At 36.9% G+C, this 16,850-nt stretch overlaps 1 protein-coding gene across 1 annotated transcript; it reads right to left on the bottom strand.

The window, feature by feature from the left end:
• Positions 1 to 6,531: 6,531 nt before the first annotated feature.
• On the bottom strand, positions 6,532 to 16,590 carry LOC125677738 (uncharacterized). Its single transcript, XM_048915903.2, has 7 exons — positions 16,430 to 16,590; positions 13,180 to 14,424; positions 12,625 to 13,014; positions 12,093 to 12,290; positions 11,826 to 11,893; positions 10,625 to 10,885; positions 6,532 to 8,339 (listed from the first exon to the last, which is right to left on the bottom strand). The coding sequence occupies exons 2-7, from the start codon at positions 14,393 to 14,395 to the stop codon at positions 8,298 to 8,300; spliced, it is 2,175 nt and encodes a 724-aa protein (XP_048771860.2). The 5' UTR covers positions 14,396 to 14,424; positions 16,430 to 16,590; the 3' UTR covers positions 6,532 to 8,297.
• Positions 16,591 to 16,850: the final 260 nt, after the last annotated feature.

Raw genomic sequence — 16,850 nt, 5'->3', positions numbered from 1 at the left:
TCTTGAATCATTACTACAGTCTACTGCAAAGCAATGAGAGTACACCGTTGTTAAAATCGGGTGAATCGATCACGACAAAAGTTGCAGAACTGGTATTATTTACCAACATGCCCAAATTATCGCATACTCTGGGTCTCGCGAGACTTTAAAAGGGGAAAGTAAAATTTAAAACCAAGACGGAAAAAGTAGTCGCGATCTTGCGTATTGTAGAACAATGTCAATACAAAAGGCTTACAGAGAGAAAGAAGGCCAATGAAGGTGAACGCTTTCTCCAGAAGGAGAGAGCAAGAAGAATGGAATACCAAGACACAAAAAAAATGCAGAGTGAATAAGAAAACGTCGCGGAAATTTTTTTTTAAAAATTTGAAAACTTTGTAAGCTGATAAAAGCAATATAGGAGAAACAAGTGGAACCTTATGAACGCAGAAACGTGACGTCTGCAGGCGAGCAAGGAAAATGATTGTTAAGAATGAATTTCAAAACCTCATCGAAAAGCAGAGCAATTTCAAAAGCTCACAGAAATTAATCATGTTAGGGCGAAAACCAATGAAATGAAAAAGGAATAGAATGCTGCAAAATAGAAACGAGCGACTTAAAATTCGACAGTCAGGTGGTGTAACACCTATTTAAACACCACGACGTAAAACAGACATTGATATGAGAGAGACGGGTTTATCACAGAACAGAGGAAAAAGAGTGAAAACAAAAGTTGTTATTAGGCAATGCTATGTTTGTGAAATCAAGGAGATAAATTTTAAAGCTGGATTGTCAACTGTGAATAGAAGTCAATCAGGAAAGGTAAATGTAAAAAAAAAAAAAAAAAAAAAAAAAGGTGAATCAGGTGCAAAGATGCAAGTTTCAATCAGAAAACCACAACATGGAGCTGTCACTAGCAACGTTTTGCAGACAGAGACCAAAATCTGTAGAACATCGTGCTGTGCTTTCTATATCCCTGTGAACAAGAATTGCTGTTATCGCATGCACTGGATACGCCTAAGTTACAGATAAAGGGTGGATGGGTGGGTTGCAACAAAATTTCTCCTCCCAAGATAAAGTTTACTCATAGCCCATTGCACTTTGAGGGTAAAGATTAAAAAGGGGTGTTCTCCCACTTTGCCCTTTCCCACCTTGTTTTATCCCCACACTTCCCCTTTCTCTCCTTCTTTTCTTTCCTTTCTCTTCATCCTCATTTATCTTGTCCACCTCCTTTTTCAGTATTCTAAAAGTTACGTTTTTGACATGGTCGAACCCAAAATATATACAAATGTGTCATATCGATCAGTGACCTCACCACTAAATTTTAGGTAAGAATTATTTTTCTTACAGTGTTAAATATGAAAAGGAAGAACTGGAGACCTTGTCGGATTGGATTAAAAGTATAAGAGGAATATTGAAATTACGTACTGGACACATCAAAACAAAGTGTGTTCACCATTTATCCTTCTGTGTTTAGTAAACCAGAAGTGATAAAAGAATGAGATACATAAGTTACACGAGGAATATGTATTGGTAAATCCCAGCTGACAAAGCTTGTAACAACACTGTGTTTGATAAGATTCGTCATTACAACTGTATATATATTTTAAATGAACTTTGGTTTAATTTTACGTCTTGTAATCCTATATATACACTAAAGTTCCCTTTCAAAAGATGAAATTCTTCAAAATCACGTTTCAGTTTTAAACACATATAATATACCAGTCAATGGGACGTATGAGTTACTGTACCCATACTCATACTGGATCCCAAAACTTCCTAAAAAATCTTACTAATAGAGATACATTGCTGGATCCAGTAAATGTTCTACCAAGCCTCTAAAATAGCTCCTCAGCAAAATATTAACTGAGGTGGAGAAATTCCAAACATATTGTGTCACAACATATGCAAGAACTGGTGTAAATCAAATGTGGATTATGAAAAAACCCAAAGAAGTTTTAGTAAATTTAAATCACAAAACTTTTCCAAAATCAACATCAATACGTATGACTTTTCGACACTTTACACAACAAATATCTCAGAATGAATTAAAGTTGAGACTTTTGACATCACAGCCTCGTCCATGAATACGGAACACGGAAATTTCATATCTTGTGCTAAGTCATTTGGAATTCCCATGGGCACGAATTGTGCTCGTTCTAAATCTTCTATGAAAAGTGAAGATAACGAACAAAGATCAATTTCATAACTCCTATAAGCAATACAAAATAGATAGTTGGGCAAACACGGACCCCTGGACACACCAGAGGTGGGATCAGGTGCTTAGGAGGAGTAAGCATCCCCTGTCGACCGGTCACACCCGCCGTGAGCCCTATATCCTGATCAGGTAAACGGAGTTATTCGTAGTCAAAATCAGTGTGCCAAGAGCGGCCTAATAATCGGTATGAAATACGTCAGACAGCATTTGATTGACGAACTAGATCGTTATAACGACCATAAAATTTGCGAAATGCTGACTTCAATCGAGACTGTTGAAACCCCTCTACCATCAACTTGTTTGTCAGTAGCTTGCCTCGATTTAAAAACTGACTATACACAGAACAAGCTCTTGCGTATCGAATCAGTTGAGAGATATAAACACCATATGCAGGTGATAATGGAATATTGCTACATAGATATGGGAAGTTGACGATGGAGAAGCTGAAATCATCCTGTTTGTCATACAGCTGAGTTGTTAGTTTGCCGTTAACGTCTACCTTCAATAAAATATCTAAGTATGAAGCAGAAGTGGACGACTCTGTGGTGTCTTTTATTTCGAGCTCACAGGGATATATCGAATCGACATATGAATAAAAGTTATCATTGTTAATAGACAAAACGTCGTCGATATATCTAAATGTCGAATTGAAGGCCACAGCAAGATATTTCTTCTTCTCGCGTAGAAGTTTTTGAATAAATTGTGCTTCATATGAATATAGAAACAGGTCAGCTAACAAAGGAGCACAATTCGTGCCCATGGGAATTCCAAATGACTTAGCACAAGATATAAAAAGACATGAGAAGAAAAAGTTTCATGCTGTGACCTTCAATTGGACATTGAGATACATCGACGACATTTTATCTATTAATAATACTCATTTTCAGTAATATGTCGATTCGATAATAAAAGACAACACAGAGTCTTCCACATCTGCTGCATACCTGGTATTTTATTGAAGTTAGATGTTTACGGCAAACTAACAACTCAACTTTTTGGCAAACGGGATGACTTCAGCTTCCCCATCGTCAACGTCCTATATCTATGTACCAAAAATATAATACATAAAATATCATCACCTGCATATGGTGTTTATGTCTCTAAACTAATTCGATACACACGAGTATGTTCTGTTTATAATTGGTTTTGAATCGATTTAGGCTACTGTCAAATAAGTTGATGGTAAAGGGGGATTCAACAGCCTCGTTTCGGAAATTCTATGATCGTTAAATAACGATCTAATACAATCTGCCATTAGGTCGAATGCTAGGTGTCTGATGTGTTTCATACCAATTCTTAGGCCGTTCTTTACATACTGATTTTAACTACGGATAATCCCGTTTATCTGATCAAGGTACGGCTCACGGCGGGTGTGACCGGTCAACAGGAAATGCTTACTCTTCCCATGCAACTGATCTCATCTTTGGCATGTCCAGGGGGTCCGTGTTTTCCCTACTCTTAATTTTGTATTTTCATAGAAATTATGAGATGGATCATTGTTCGTTATCTTCACTTTTTCACAATGCCCTGGTGGACCCAGGGGTGAGACTCCTGGATATTAGCATACAAGGTTGGGTGATGTTTCTGCCTGAATAATATGTATTGCAGGTATTCGTTTTTAAGCGATTCAAATTGCCAAACATTGCTCAATTTAGTGGAGTTTCTGCACTATAGTATACTTTGCATGGTGGTTTTTTTTTTTTATTAAATTGGGAGAGGGAGGGGTGTCCTAAAAGATTTACATTTCTATTGCAATCATTTCCCGGAAATTCTAATAGCGAAAACTATTTGAAGTGGTGGGGATTCTTATATAGGGTTAAGTTGAAACGCCCAAACACTCCTTGGTTTTAACATATATTCACGAATTGCATGGTTTTCTGTCTGGCAAAGATATATTGCAGTCCTCTCCCGGCGATTCACGATTACGAAAATCGGCATGACTTGGTAATGGCCTAACGGACAAAGCCTTTTCCCCAGAAGGAACATCAATTCAACATTAACTTCTAACTTTTTCGATTGATATACGTCGCATTCTAATATTTTTCACTCATATAGTGACGATTAGAAATTTTGACATATGCATGTCAGGCGCATAGTGTCGTAGCAGTGACTGTTCAATGCCAAATCCAACCGTGACCTCCGTTTTTAAGGCCAAATCCGAAATACTCCCGACTTTCACTTGTAATGCCGGGCGCTTGATGAAGGAACAGTCTCTACTTATGTTAGGCCTGTGGGTTAGATGCGGCGCTGGGCTCGAGAATCGAACCTGGGTCAGTGGCTCCAGATAACTGTTAAACCGGTCATTTCCAACATCGAAACGGCAAGACATGGTTAGGTTTTGTGACATTGATTCAACCTAGACGCATTGAACAACTTTAATGATAGGTAGAATATATTTTGAGCAGTGTTTGTATATTGATCAATTTTTTCAGAGGTCAAAAGATGGACGAACTGATTTTACTTGAACTAAAGCAATGAAACATTGTATGAAGACTATATCACTAAAGGGTGACTCCCACAGTTGTTTTTGTTTTTTTCCAATTTTTTAAAGGTCTGTAGCGGTCAGCCGGGTTCGCTCGTCGGTGGTCAGATAGCTCAGTTTGTAGAGCACTTGACTAAAGATACAGGGGACCCAGGTCCGAATCCCGGTCTGGTCTGTTGCATTTTCTTCCTTCCTGTTATATTTAGGGTCGAAGACCAGCCCCTGGAACTGACAGGTTAATATGCTTGCCAGGGCATAAAGATCCTGGGTTGATGTCAAGTGCGAGGACATTTAAGGAGGGGGGCGGGGGACGTAGTAGTCAGCCAGGTTCAATCACCGGTAGGCAGTTAGCTCAGTTGGTAGAGCATCTGACTGGAGATTCAAGGAACTGGGGTTCGAATTCCGGACTGGTCCGTTGCATTCTTTCCTTCCTGTTACATTTGGTGCCGTTGACCACCCCTGCTAGGGGCAAAAGAATATGGGTTAATGTAACGGGAAGGGAGCAAATGCAGCGGACCAAACCAGATTCGAACCCGGACCCTTAAATGTAACAGAAAAGGAGAAATGCAACGGATCAGATCGGAATTCGAACCCAGACCCCCTGGATCTCTAGTCAGGTGCTTTACCAACCGAGTTATCTGTCCACTGGCGATCAAACCCGGCTGACCACAACATTCCTCCCTCCTTAAATGTCTTCACACTTGAAGACATCAGCCCAGATCTTTATATATTCCCATGCATGCATTTTCACCTGTCAGTTCCAGGGATTGGTCACAGCACCAACTGCAACTGGAAAGGAGAAAATGCAACGGACCAAACCGGAATTCGAACCCGGGCCCCCTGAATCTTCAGTCAGGTACTCTAACCTACTGGCCACCGGTGATCGAACCCGTCTGACCGCTACAGTTTCAAAGATCAGTGTCACACACACGAACTGTTTTTTGCAGGCAGTAAATCAGGAAGAGGATCTGAGGGCAACTTAGGCCCTATAATGCTGAGCAAGTTTTTATGCGAAATCTTGATTTTGGGGCATTGCGAGACGTTAGTGTTTAAAGTATTTACAATGTTTTTTAGTGGAAAGGATGTATTTCCTAAGTAACTGCATCAATTCAAGAATTTATTTCTTAAAGAGATATGTAATTTAAGGAGGTGTAGGACATCGTCATGATGACTGGCCTCGTTTTAATGCATGGATGAATGATGCCTTGCCGAGTAGCTCAGTAGGTTAGCGTGTCGACTGCTGAACTGGTCCAGCAGGGGCTTAAATTTATTTTCCAGGTTACTTTCTACTAAAACTGCATTTTTTGACTAAATAAAGTGAATTTGAGTTTTCAATTTCAAAATATTATTGTACATCTCAACTTTTCATTCATACATGTATCAAATTTCACGTGTGTAACATCCCTCCAGTGTTTGTATTATTATAGTGCTCTTGCTTCGTGCATGGTCTGGAGGTTATGGAGATTCTGAGAAAATACAAAATTTGTGAACAAAGAACAATAATATGACAAAGAATCAGAAAGCCTAAAATTGTCATTGGGTGCCGACTATAATAAATCCCCGGATCCAAGTCTTCACACCTTTTTATAATTTTTTAATGTCTATTCCATCCCATAGTTTTGTAGGTACACGTGTGTATCTGAGGTGTTAATTCCCTTAGTTTTGAAAAAAAAAAGGACAGGTAGCCTTTGCAATTTACGTAGAGCCTGCTGGAGAAACAATCTTTTCAAGAAAAAGATATCACCTACCTACATTGTACAAAATGTACCCATTCCCAATTGCTTAATCTTTTGCTTATGGTGATGCACTATGTTGAAGTACACATGATTCTTAAATAAAATGACAAATGGCCCAGTATTGATTCTTAGTTTATTCAACAATAAATGTTTTGTACAACTCACTGTAAACTAACAACAGTAACATGTAGATCTGTCAAGGAATTCAGGTTTTGGTGGGTAAATTTTGGGGTGTATAGTCAGAACTATTTTCATGAGAAATACAAACATGCTATCAGACTTTTTTACTTAAATTGATACAGAATCAAGGTGGATTATCACAGATCTATACCTATTAGGCTAAATACATGTACACCGGCAGTAATGAATTATGACTCTTGATTTAAGATAATTTCAAAGAAATACAATTTATATGAATTTTGATTGAAAAAAAAAGACTAAAAATAAAAATTGTTGTGTTTCCACTAACATCCACAACTTTAGGGAAGTTAAACAGAAGATAAATAACATTTTTTTTCTCTATTTTCAGAGAACACAAAGAAACATTCAGATCACAATTCCCTTGCAGGCATATCAACATATTGAACAAGAAGGATTCATTTTTCACTATCAACTCAACTACATATTCTCTAAAGAAAGTACAGCACCTAACTAAAAAACAATCTCTTGAACAATTTGTCAAAAAATTTGTAGAGTAGGGCGGTATGATTTAGGGTCAGACGGATTAGTGGAAACACAGCAATTTTTATTTTATACCCAATTGTAAAAGATTGAAATGTATCAAATCTGATGCCCAAGACTGTAGACAGTATGTAAAATGGATATAAAGACACCACGTACATACGAATGTGTTGAACTGTTAAAATGAGAATTCGTGATTTACATACTGAGATCAAACAAATATAATGATTCACTGAGCAATGTAAAGAACATAAAAAGCAAGACTTACAACCTACAAGGGTACATGCCTTGTATATAATATTTTCAAAAAAACCTGAAAGTGGAATGTGCCTATAGCCTTTGTTGAATATAGATATACGTGTAAAGTGTTATTCACTCCATTAGAAATGCCAATGCAAAAATGTTATTAGAATATGTTGGAAGGAAAAACTGTATGTGTACCTATTTTATCAATGTTCAGATTTCACTGTGCAGATTTCAGCAGTGAAGCAAGAGAGCTCATTTATGGAGGTGCTAAAATATGATTACCTCCATTTATTCATTATCAAACTCAGAACAAGCACTAAATTATAATTACACCAAATAGTATATTAGAGCCAACTTTGCTAATTTTTAAAATAAATACACATACAGTAATTAATTTTATAAAATACCAAGTTTTAACTCCTACATTTATATATACAAAGTGACTTATTCAAACAAGATAATGGGATGTTTTCTCTATTAACATTGCTTGGAGATCAAATTACACACCTGAAATTCTAAAGTCATGGCACAATTTACCTGTAATTATTTTCACAAAACATCAGGCACTTTAGCAGTAGTACATTGCATGCAGTATTTAAGAAAGCACTTTTGGATGCATAACATGGAAGGCAAACTGAACTCAGTATCAAAGACAATGCTTAAAACATTCTTAAAAACATTCAGACAATTTTCTCAACAAATCAATTAATATTATCCATATTCAAAGCATTTTGCTTTAAGCCAAAAACTCCAATAAAACACAGAAACAATAACCATCAAAGTCTCAAACACGATCTATAAATGTAAGCTTTTAACAACCAAATTTCTTATCCTTCATAAGGACAACAAATTCTTTGATACACCCCAATGGGTTTTTCCCCTGCTCCCAGTGAGGAGAATATTGGCTTTAAGGACATTGGTATAGCTGTAAATTTCATCACAACAGCTGCTCTGACTTTCAATCAATTTCCAGATCTGTGTCACTGTCCAAACATGTGTCCTGCAATGGAGTCAAAACATCATGTACAAAAGGGGGAAAAAACCCCAAGTGGCAACAACACTCACCAAAACATTCCATTGACAACAGAGAAAAGAAGAAACCTGTTCAATATTGAGAAATATAGATATATGATAACTTCTTTGATCTTTCACCCTCCCACCCACCCCCATGGGCCATAATTCAAATCAAATTCAATCTGCATTACCTGATGGTTTTATATTAATATGACTAAACATGGTCCTGTTGTTCTTGAGAATATCTTTAAAGATTTTTTCCTTTTGTTCTAATGTTATCCCACATTATGGCCCACCCTAAACCCAGAAACCACGATTTAAAAATAAACTTGAATCTGTACTACCTGAGGATGCTTACATAATACTATGACTAACCATGGCTCTGCTGGTCTTGAGGAGAAAATCTTTAAAAAGAGTCATTTCCACGTAGAACTTTCATCCCCTATTGTGATCCCACCTTACCCTTGAAAAGTCATACTTTGGACAAACTTAAATATTCACTATGTCATGAGTCTTACACAAGTTTCATCTTTTCAGGCCCAGTGGTTCTTGAGAAGAAGATGAAACTGTGAAAAGTTTACAATGACGTCAACAGGCAACGGACAAATTTCAATCAGAAAAGTTTACTTGAGTCATTGGCTCAGGTTAGTTAAAAGAATCCTGCTAACAATTTTTTTTCTTGATTTAAATCTGTCCAAATTATCATCACAACAATTGAACAAATATTGCTTTCAAGCTCAATTCACATGTTTAACATGAAAGAAATACAATGATTATCATATCTTTTGAAATTGAAACATCTGGTTGCTAAAACCAACAATCTAAATGTTCCTTTTCTGTTGGACTAAGCACTACAAAGAAAGAGGTATAGCGCACTTGGTATGTAATTTCGCCTACATAAATACCTTTTTCTTGAATATAGTTTTTTGCAAATATTCTGCTATACAATGTCAGTTTATACTTGTGTTTACCCAAATTACTTAATAAAGATATCGATATGTTGATAGTATATTTATTTGACAAGCATAAACATCACCGTGATTATATAGAGTATATAGTAGATGTAACGTAATGGGCATAAAAAATTGCAAACTGTTGCTAAAGGCCATCTTAAACCAGAAATAAAACACTGAAGTTGTTTTACCTGCTTATGACTGTATATAAGTCCATTTGAGGAAATTTGGTTTAAGGTGGCCCTCTTGTTGAAAATGGATAAAATATGAAAATATCGTTAAAGAAAGGGAATTTATTCCGAGATCATTGTAGTTCCGCTTGTTTACACTAACATGTTCCTGTGTGCACAGGAATTTCAAACCGTAATGTGGCTGACGAAAAGCTAAACAAATACAAGAAAAAGGACACAAATGCACAGCATGTAATAAGTAAAAATAAGTCAAGGGAGGAAAAGAACTGTTATACAGTTTGACTTCTCAAAAAAAAAAAAAAATAAAAACTCATGTAGCAACTGTCATATGATATTTAGGCAAAGATAAACACTCGAATTATCAACCAAAGGCAAATGAACTGATGACATCTATTAAAGGCGCTGCAGTCATGTCAGAACAGTGAGTTAAGTAATGCCATATGTAAAAGGGTTGTTGTGTAATATGAATGCACAGGTCTATAAAAATATTGTACTGTTCATCATTCCAAATAGGGAAATGGTTTATTAAGTAAAGAACAACTTATATAAATGTCAGTAATGCTAACCTGCGGCAGTTATTTATCTTGGTTAACAAAACATCAAAAACGTTGGCCTTATATTTAAATATAACACGCCAGTCTATTATTGGAAACCGATGTTTTCCATTTAGATTTCTGAGTCGGCCATATCGTCAGCAAATGCGCAATACCTCTTTCCATTATAAACTATAGAAGAGTGAACTATTATTTATTTGTTTTGTTTTATATCCTTTCAAAAATATTTCATTCATATGATATTGAGATGTCACAAGCTGTGGGTGAAGTGCTACAAATTTAGACCATTGCATGCTGCTCAGGACTATGGCAGTGATGGTTCTTTACAATGCAAACACTTGTTGCAATACATGACTTCAGGTTTTTTAAAAGGTCTAATCCGAAAGACCCATGACTCTCACTTCTAAATGCTGAGTGTGTCACAAAGGAGCAGTCACTACCAATTTTTACATCTTAGTTTTGGCATGGCTAAGGCACAAGCGATTCTCATACCCATAACCTTCCGGTCACAAAGTAAATGCTATAACCACCACGACTAGTGGAAGAGGAAGTTAATTAATGGAGCAACCATACCCATCCTCCCTGATCCACAATCCAGGAAGCAAACTTGTCGGCCACGTACTCTGCTGCCAAGTCCTTCACCTGTACGGCGACAGCCCCTCCTACCCCAGCCAGATTAATGGCTTTTTTTGTAAGATAAAACACAGCTGCAATCTGATCCCAGCTGTTCCCAGTGCCAATCTTGTTGTTGACCACATCCTGGAATTGCTGGTAGGTCGCATGCTTTGCAATTTCCAAAGCAGCAATTCTTATAGATTCTGGTGATATATTCAACTGCAAAAGTTTTGAAACATTATTGCTTAAAACTAAATGACATGCATACTTTCAATATGTAGAATAAAAGTACATGCAGTGTAGATCTATGCAGTCTTCCATACCATGATGCTCACTGGCTTTATTGGTCGCCTGAGTATTAGTTAAAAAATATCACTAGGCACAAGTGCTTTGAAATCAATAATTTTCCTGTTCAGCATAATCTAAGTTAAATTCTAATGTTTAGCAGCAGTGAAATAAGATACAAATGCTCCTGAAAGTACCCATACAGATGAAAGACTTTAAGTAATATAATGGTATGTTTTATTAACACTAAAAGACTATTTTGGACCCACCCTAAGGTCAAAACCCTGGGGTTGTGAAATTAACAATTTTGGTACATCCCTTCCTGCTCTTCCTAATAATATGTTTCTAGTTTTTATATAATATCGGCAAAATTAAAGAAATCTTTCAAATGATAAACACTATATGCCAAATTTGGCCCAACCCTGGAGTCAGAACCCTACCTAAGGGACCATGAAATTAACAATTTTGTTAGAGGCCTTTCTGCTTTACTTGACTTTGCATTTTGTTTTTTCTTACAGATGTGCAGATGTAGAGAAGATTTTTGAAAATTGGTCAAGTTTCGGCAGGTTTCGCTGTACTTCAAAAGCTCCGGGAGAGAAGGAGTCCTAAAATTGACACATCACATTTCCCTTGTCCCAAAGATGCTTCATACCGAATTTGAAAAGAATTGGAAGGGTAGTTAACAAGAAGTTAAAACGTTCAATTGCTACACATGACTGACAAAGACAAATAGCAATAGGCAACCTGAGTGACTCCGGTGACCTAAAAATTGCATGACTGACAAAGACAAATAGCAATAGGCAACCTGAGTGACTCAGGTGACCTAAAAATTTAGTATTGGCATCTACAATTGGTGACCACAACAAATACTTACTGCCGCATTGTCCCCAGCTTCTCGGAATGTGTCTCTTAATTTTCTTTCCAGTTCTGTCAGTCCCTCACCTGCACACAGATGACATTTAATGCAACCACAAGGAAAAAATACAAAAAGAAATACAGGCTGCTCTATGATTTACATGATTTAATTAAACATTTAAATTCATATATTTTTTATTCTTTAAAGTCAAGTCAATATATTATAATAACATTTCTTCTCTCTGCGACAAGAAAACATAAACACAAAGGAAAATATGAAACCCACCGTCTCTTTCATCCACTCCAGTTCTGGTGCCCACTCGCCTGCCGTGACTACGATCCAAAGAGCTTCCGGTACTCTCAGACAGTGGGCTAGTGGCCATGTACTGGTCACCTATATGGGCTAATCTCTCTGCCACTGCTGTATAGAGGCGGTCCTTCTCTGGGTCCGATGGCTCCGACGATGCATGTCTTGGACACAGTGCTAAACAAATATAAATATCATTTGAAACAACATTCAGTAATGTTCAATTATGAAGGAGGAGAAGATTAAAACTACTTTTCATTCTTTTATGTAAAATCAGATGCCCCCTCCCTTCCCCAATAAATTTACAAGGTCAATATACAGATACCTGTACATGAAAGCTATCTGTCAACTTTAGCACCTATCTGATTTAAACCGTAGGAGGAACTACAAATGTACATGTACATGGATTGGTGCATATATTTTTTTTGTACTGTATATCTCCATTCATACTGCAGCACTAACAGGACAGAGGAACTGCCATGTATAAATGCTAAAATTCCAAAAGACAAACCTTCGTCATCATTCCCATCAACCTCTACATCATGTCCTTCATCAAAGTGTTTGACCTTGACATGCTGCTTGACTGTGGTGTCAACGGTGCCATCAGGAAATACCCTTCTCCGCTGTCTCTCACAAGTCTCAAAATCCAACACAAAGGACTTGTTTCTGTTAGCATGGTCCATCACCTCCCCCTGAAGTAGTCCCTGTGGTACATACTCATCGGCACGGTCATGACTCTGCTGACCCGTTATTACTGTGGTGGTGGTTGAGTGTTTTGAGTGGTCATGATTCTCCTGCACTTGTTCTTGGTACCCCTGACTTGTGGACATTGAGTGATCATAGTCTCCTTTGGAGGATTTATGCGTTCTATGATTATAATCAACCTCATCTGACTCTGATGCTGTTAAGAGAAAATAATAATACCATCTATGTGACTAAGTCTATATCATATTGAATTAAGAACTTCCATCACTGCAATGTCATTAAGATTTTATTTTTACTCAGGATTAACCAATTATTTTTAATACAAGACAAAATGATAGAAATACCATTCACCGTTACATACTTTTCATGGAAGTGGAGATGGATTTGTCTTTCTTGGCTTTCCTGAAGGAAGTCATTTTCTTGAGTTTCCTCAGAATTTTACTGTCACTGTCAGAATGCAGTTCCTTGCTCTCCTTCACATTGGCATGTTTTTCTTTGTGCTTGTGCTCCGATTCCCCAATCACATCAGTCGATTCCCAAACCTCTTTCTCCATTAACACACCTGACTTGTTTCCATTAGTGTAATGATGTTGTTCAATATGTCCATGTTTGTGAGTGTGAACATTTTGAACAACTGTCCCCTTTCTATCCACACTGGTACCTTCGTTCTTCTTTCTTGGTTTCCGTCTTTTTTTCAGGGATCCCTCCGACTGAGATCTGGCTCTCTTATCCTCTTCATCCTCTCTGTTTCTACCTCGACTCAAACTTCTGTTCATGCGTTCCTTTAATCGTGTAAAGATGGATTTCTTCTTCCGTCCTGGGGTGATTACTTCTTTATTGTCCGTGTCATCTGATGACTCTGTGCCTGACTTTAATCTTCGACGCCTTGATATACCTGGTTCTTCTATGTCTTTATGACTGCTTCTCCATAGACTATCTTCTGAGGGGTAAGCATGATCCTCCATTATGTCCCCTGTTTCTGCAACCCGATTCATTGGAGATCCCATGTCATGAATTTGCTTAAGATGAGAAGGACTGAGCGACTTTGATGAAGCCAAGGAATACTTATCCTTATTATTGATGGACGATGCATGTATGATACTTGACGGGAGACTTTTTGACCTCTCCCCATGACCTTTGTCAGAAGATTCTGCTTCGTCTACCCCATCAATGAATGGAAAATCAATGGTGTCATCAGTGAGGGATCGAATGGACCCTACTGGGATGGACTGACTTGCCTCACTGCGACATCTAGCACAGCTTGTTTTAGATGAATACCTTGAGCCTTCCCTTGATGTGCTGGTGCTGCCTGGTCCATCTGTCTCTATGACATCCTCTACCACCACTTTTTGGTAAGAGGTGGGTATTGCAGTTACATCTTCATTATTGTTCAGAAGCAGTTGTTTCTTTAGGAATTGCTCCAATATTCTGTGAACCTCGTTCCTAATTTCCTTCTCTGATGGAGGGGGCATTGGTGATTTCTTGCGGGCTTTCCCCTTGGTTTCTCGGAGATGAGCTGATAATACATTGGAAGCTTCTTTGTGAGTTTCCAGGATAGGTTTTTTCCCCTCAGCCATTATCGTCTTTCATCTTCTCCTTCCTTTTCCTACAAATTGACAGTGTCTCTTGGTCATAATAGATATAAGATTCTGTTGTGGACCAAACTGGTAATTAACTGATTATAACATCATTGCATGTTTAACATTAGATCAGACTTAGAGGAATCCCGTAATTATAAATACCATAGTGCGTAGTATGAATAATTACATGAAATCACGAAGAACTGTCAATACAATAGTGTCCATGAATAATTACACGTGATAATTGCCAAAATTGATGTCACTGATAAACAGAAATTAAATACAATGTATTGTGTGAGACAGTTCATATGAAAATATTGTAGGTCATTTGCAGTCTTGATATTCTAATTATATTTAAATAATATTGAAATGCATATCTAATTATTCCAATAAATTATTGTATTCCAACTGATTCTACACATTAGTGTAATCATATTTATTAATTTTTTGGATTAAAGGTTTAAAAGTTGAATAATAACTTAACCTTTGATGATTTGATTAATATAAATGAGAAAAGATTCTGAAGTTCTTTGAATAAATTACATTGTGAAAAAAACTAGATGTGTCAGAGCAAAATCAATGCTACTGCCCATTGGCCATAACTCTGCCAAAAGTTTCTAGACTAGACCCATATTCTCATGATATTATCATTATTTTCTTAATTTTATTCTGAAAGATAATGAGTGTAAACTGTAAATCATTTGTAATTTTTAGGTCACCTAAAGTGAGCTATTGTAATTGGTCAACGTCCATCAGTGTGTGACATGCATCATCGTGCGCTTGTCATGCATTAAAAACAATTGAATTTTTTTTTAAACTATGAACCAAATTTCAGTTGAAAATGTGCATCTGTAGCAGAGATATTGTGTAGCAATCTATACATGAGCAAATCAAAGGATCTGATTTTAATCAGATTGGAATTTTTTCATGAATGCAAATGCACACAGTTATAAACTTTGACAGATCTGTCTACTTGGGGATATTGAATGTCACCAACGAAATAAACTACCAGAGAAATTAAATCGCAAATTCAAGGAAAAGCGCTGTGACAGATTTTAAATAGGCTTAGTAAAATAACAAAATCAAAGAAACTGTTCAAGTATACAATCCCAAGATCTGACCATAAATTCAATAGTGTTTAGGAACCAATTTCCACTGCCACATCACAGAAAAGGAACCCATAAGTTGTGAGAACTTGTTTCCGGTCCCTTTGTACATGTTGTATATTGAAAACTTATATGATAAAATGTGTTCATTGACAAATCAAATCGGAGATATTAGTTAAGACCTAACAGGTGTGAAATGCCCTTCCTAAAATACAGCATCAAGTAAAACATTCATTAACAATTTCCAATTATCATGACTTAAATCTGCAAGATTTAGCAGGGGGGGGGGGGGATTTTTTTTTTTACAATATATGTAACATGTAGTGGTCACCATCCAAGGGCTGATGACACACGCTGTTACTTAACTTGCATGACCGAGAGAGACACATGCTCTAACACATCACTAGAAAAGCTAGCTCTCTAGCGGGGCAGTATAAAGTTTTCTCTATACCAACCACTACAGATACAATATGAATAATTTAGCATAAATATATAATTTTACATGCATAAGTGTAACAGCTGAACAGTAGATGCTCACTAAACAATTGTCAATACATAAAAACTACTCGGACTACACAACTTCAGAAAAAACGACACAAAATAATCCCACATTCCTCCCGCTACTGTGTATTCCTGCTTTAGATACAAACAGGGGTACAGGAAAGTCGAGTTGGGTCATGTGCATCTTCTTGTCTAAAGTTGTTTAGTCAGAATACTGATCACTAACATTATAGATCTCTCTGCGCAGGTATCAATCTTAAGCAGACGCTAGTGTTATTTTCCCCAACAGAAAAAAAAAAATATCACATGACAATGTGTGCAGAAACATTGATGAACAGAGGAAATGAGGAACGATGACTGACATTTTGTAAAATCCTAACTGTACATTTTTATATACCTCAGTATTATACTGACATTTCCTTACCGATTTGCTACTTTACCACAACTACCATCACTAAGTGCGTTTGCCGTTCTTTCTAAATATTCGCAGAAGCTGATTTAATCACTGGAAGAGTTCTTTTCAAGAAGGACAACTCTCTCTATTTTCATTTTCACAATCCAGATCCCGACCTCACTACAGCAAGTGAAGAATGTCACAGAAAATTGCTATTGTTGGAAGGTAAATATTGATACGATGTCAGTTCTTTATGACAATGATTTTTTAAAAGACGATTTCTGTTCGTTGGCACTGTGTCGTATATGGAATAGATCGATCGATCTGTTTTGATTTCAAATTTAATCAACTAGACCCCATGTGTTAAATTAATAGTTTACTAGACTTGTCACAATTTATAAGGATGAAGAGGATCAAACAAATATTGATAGTTCAATATCCCACATACCCC

Source organism: Ostrea edulis, chromosome 3 (assembly GCF_947568905.1).
Source record: "Ostrea edulis chromosome 3, xbOstEdul1.1, whole genome shotgun sequence".
Classification (NCBI taxonomy): domain Eukaryota; kingdom Metazoa; phylum Mollusca; class Bivalvia; order Ostreida; family Ostreidae; genus Ostrea; species Ostrea edulis.
This window is presented reverse-complemented; position numbering and strand designations above follow the sequence as displayed.

Coding starts and splice junctions, on each gene's coding strand:
- LOC125677738 (XM_048915903.2), bottom strand. CDS start 14,395: ATGGCTGAGGGGAAAAAACCTATCCTGGAAACTCACAAAGAAGCTTCC. Junction 12,291..12,624: donor TGATGGGAATGATGACGAAG/GTTTGTCTTTTG, acceptor ATATTTGTTTAG/CACTGTGTCCAAGACATGCA. Junction 8,340..10,624: donor TTGTGGATCAGGGAGGATGG/GTATGGTTGCTC, acceptor ACTCCATTGCAG/GACACATGTTTGGACAGTGA.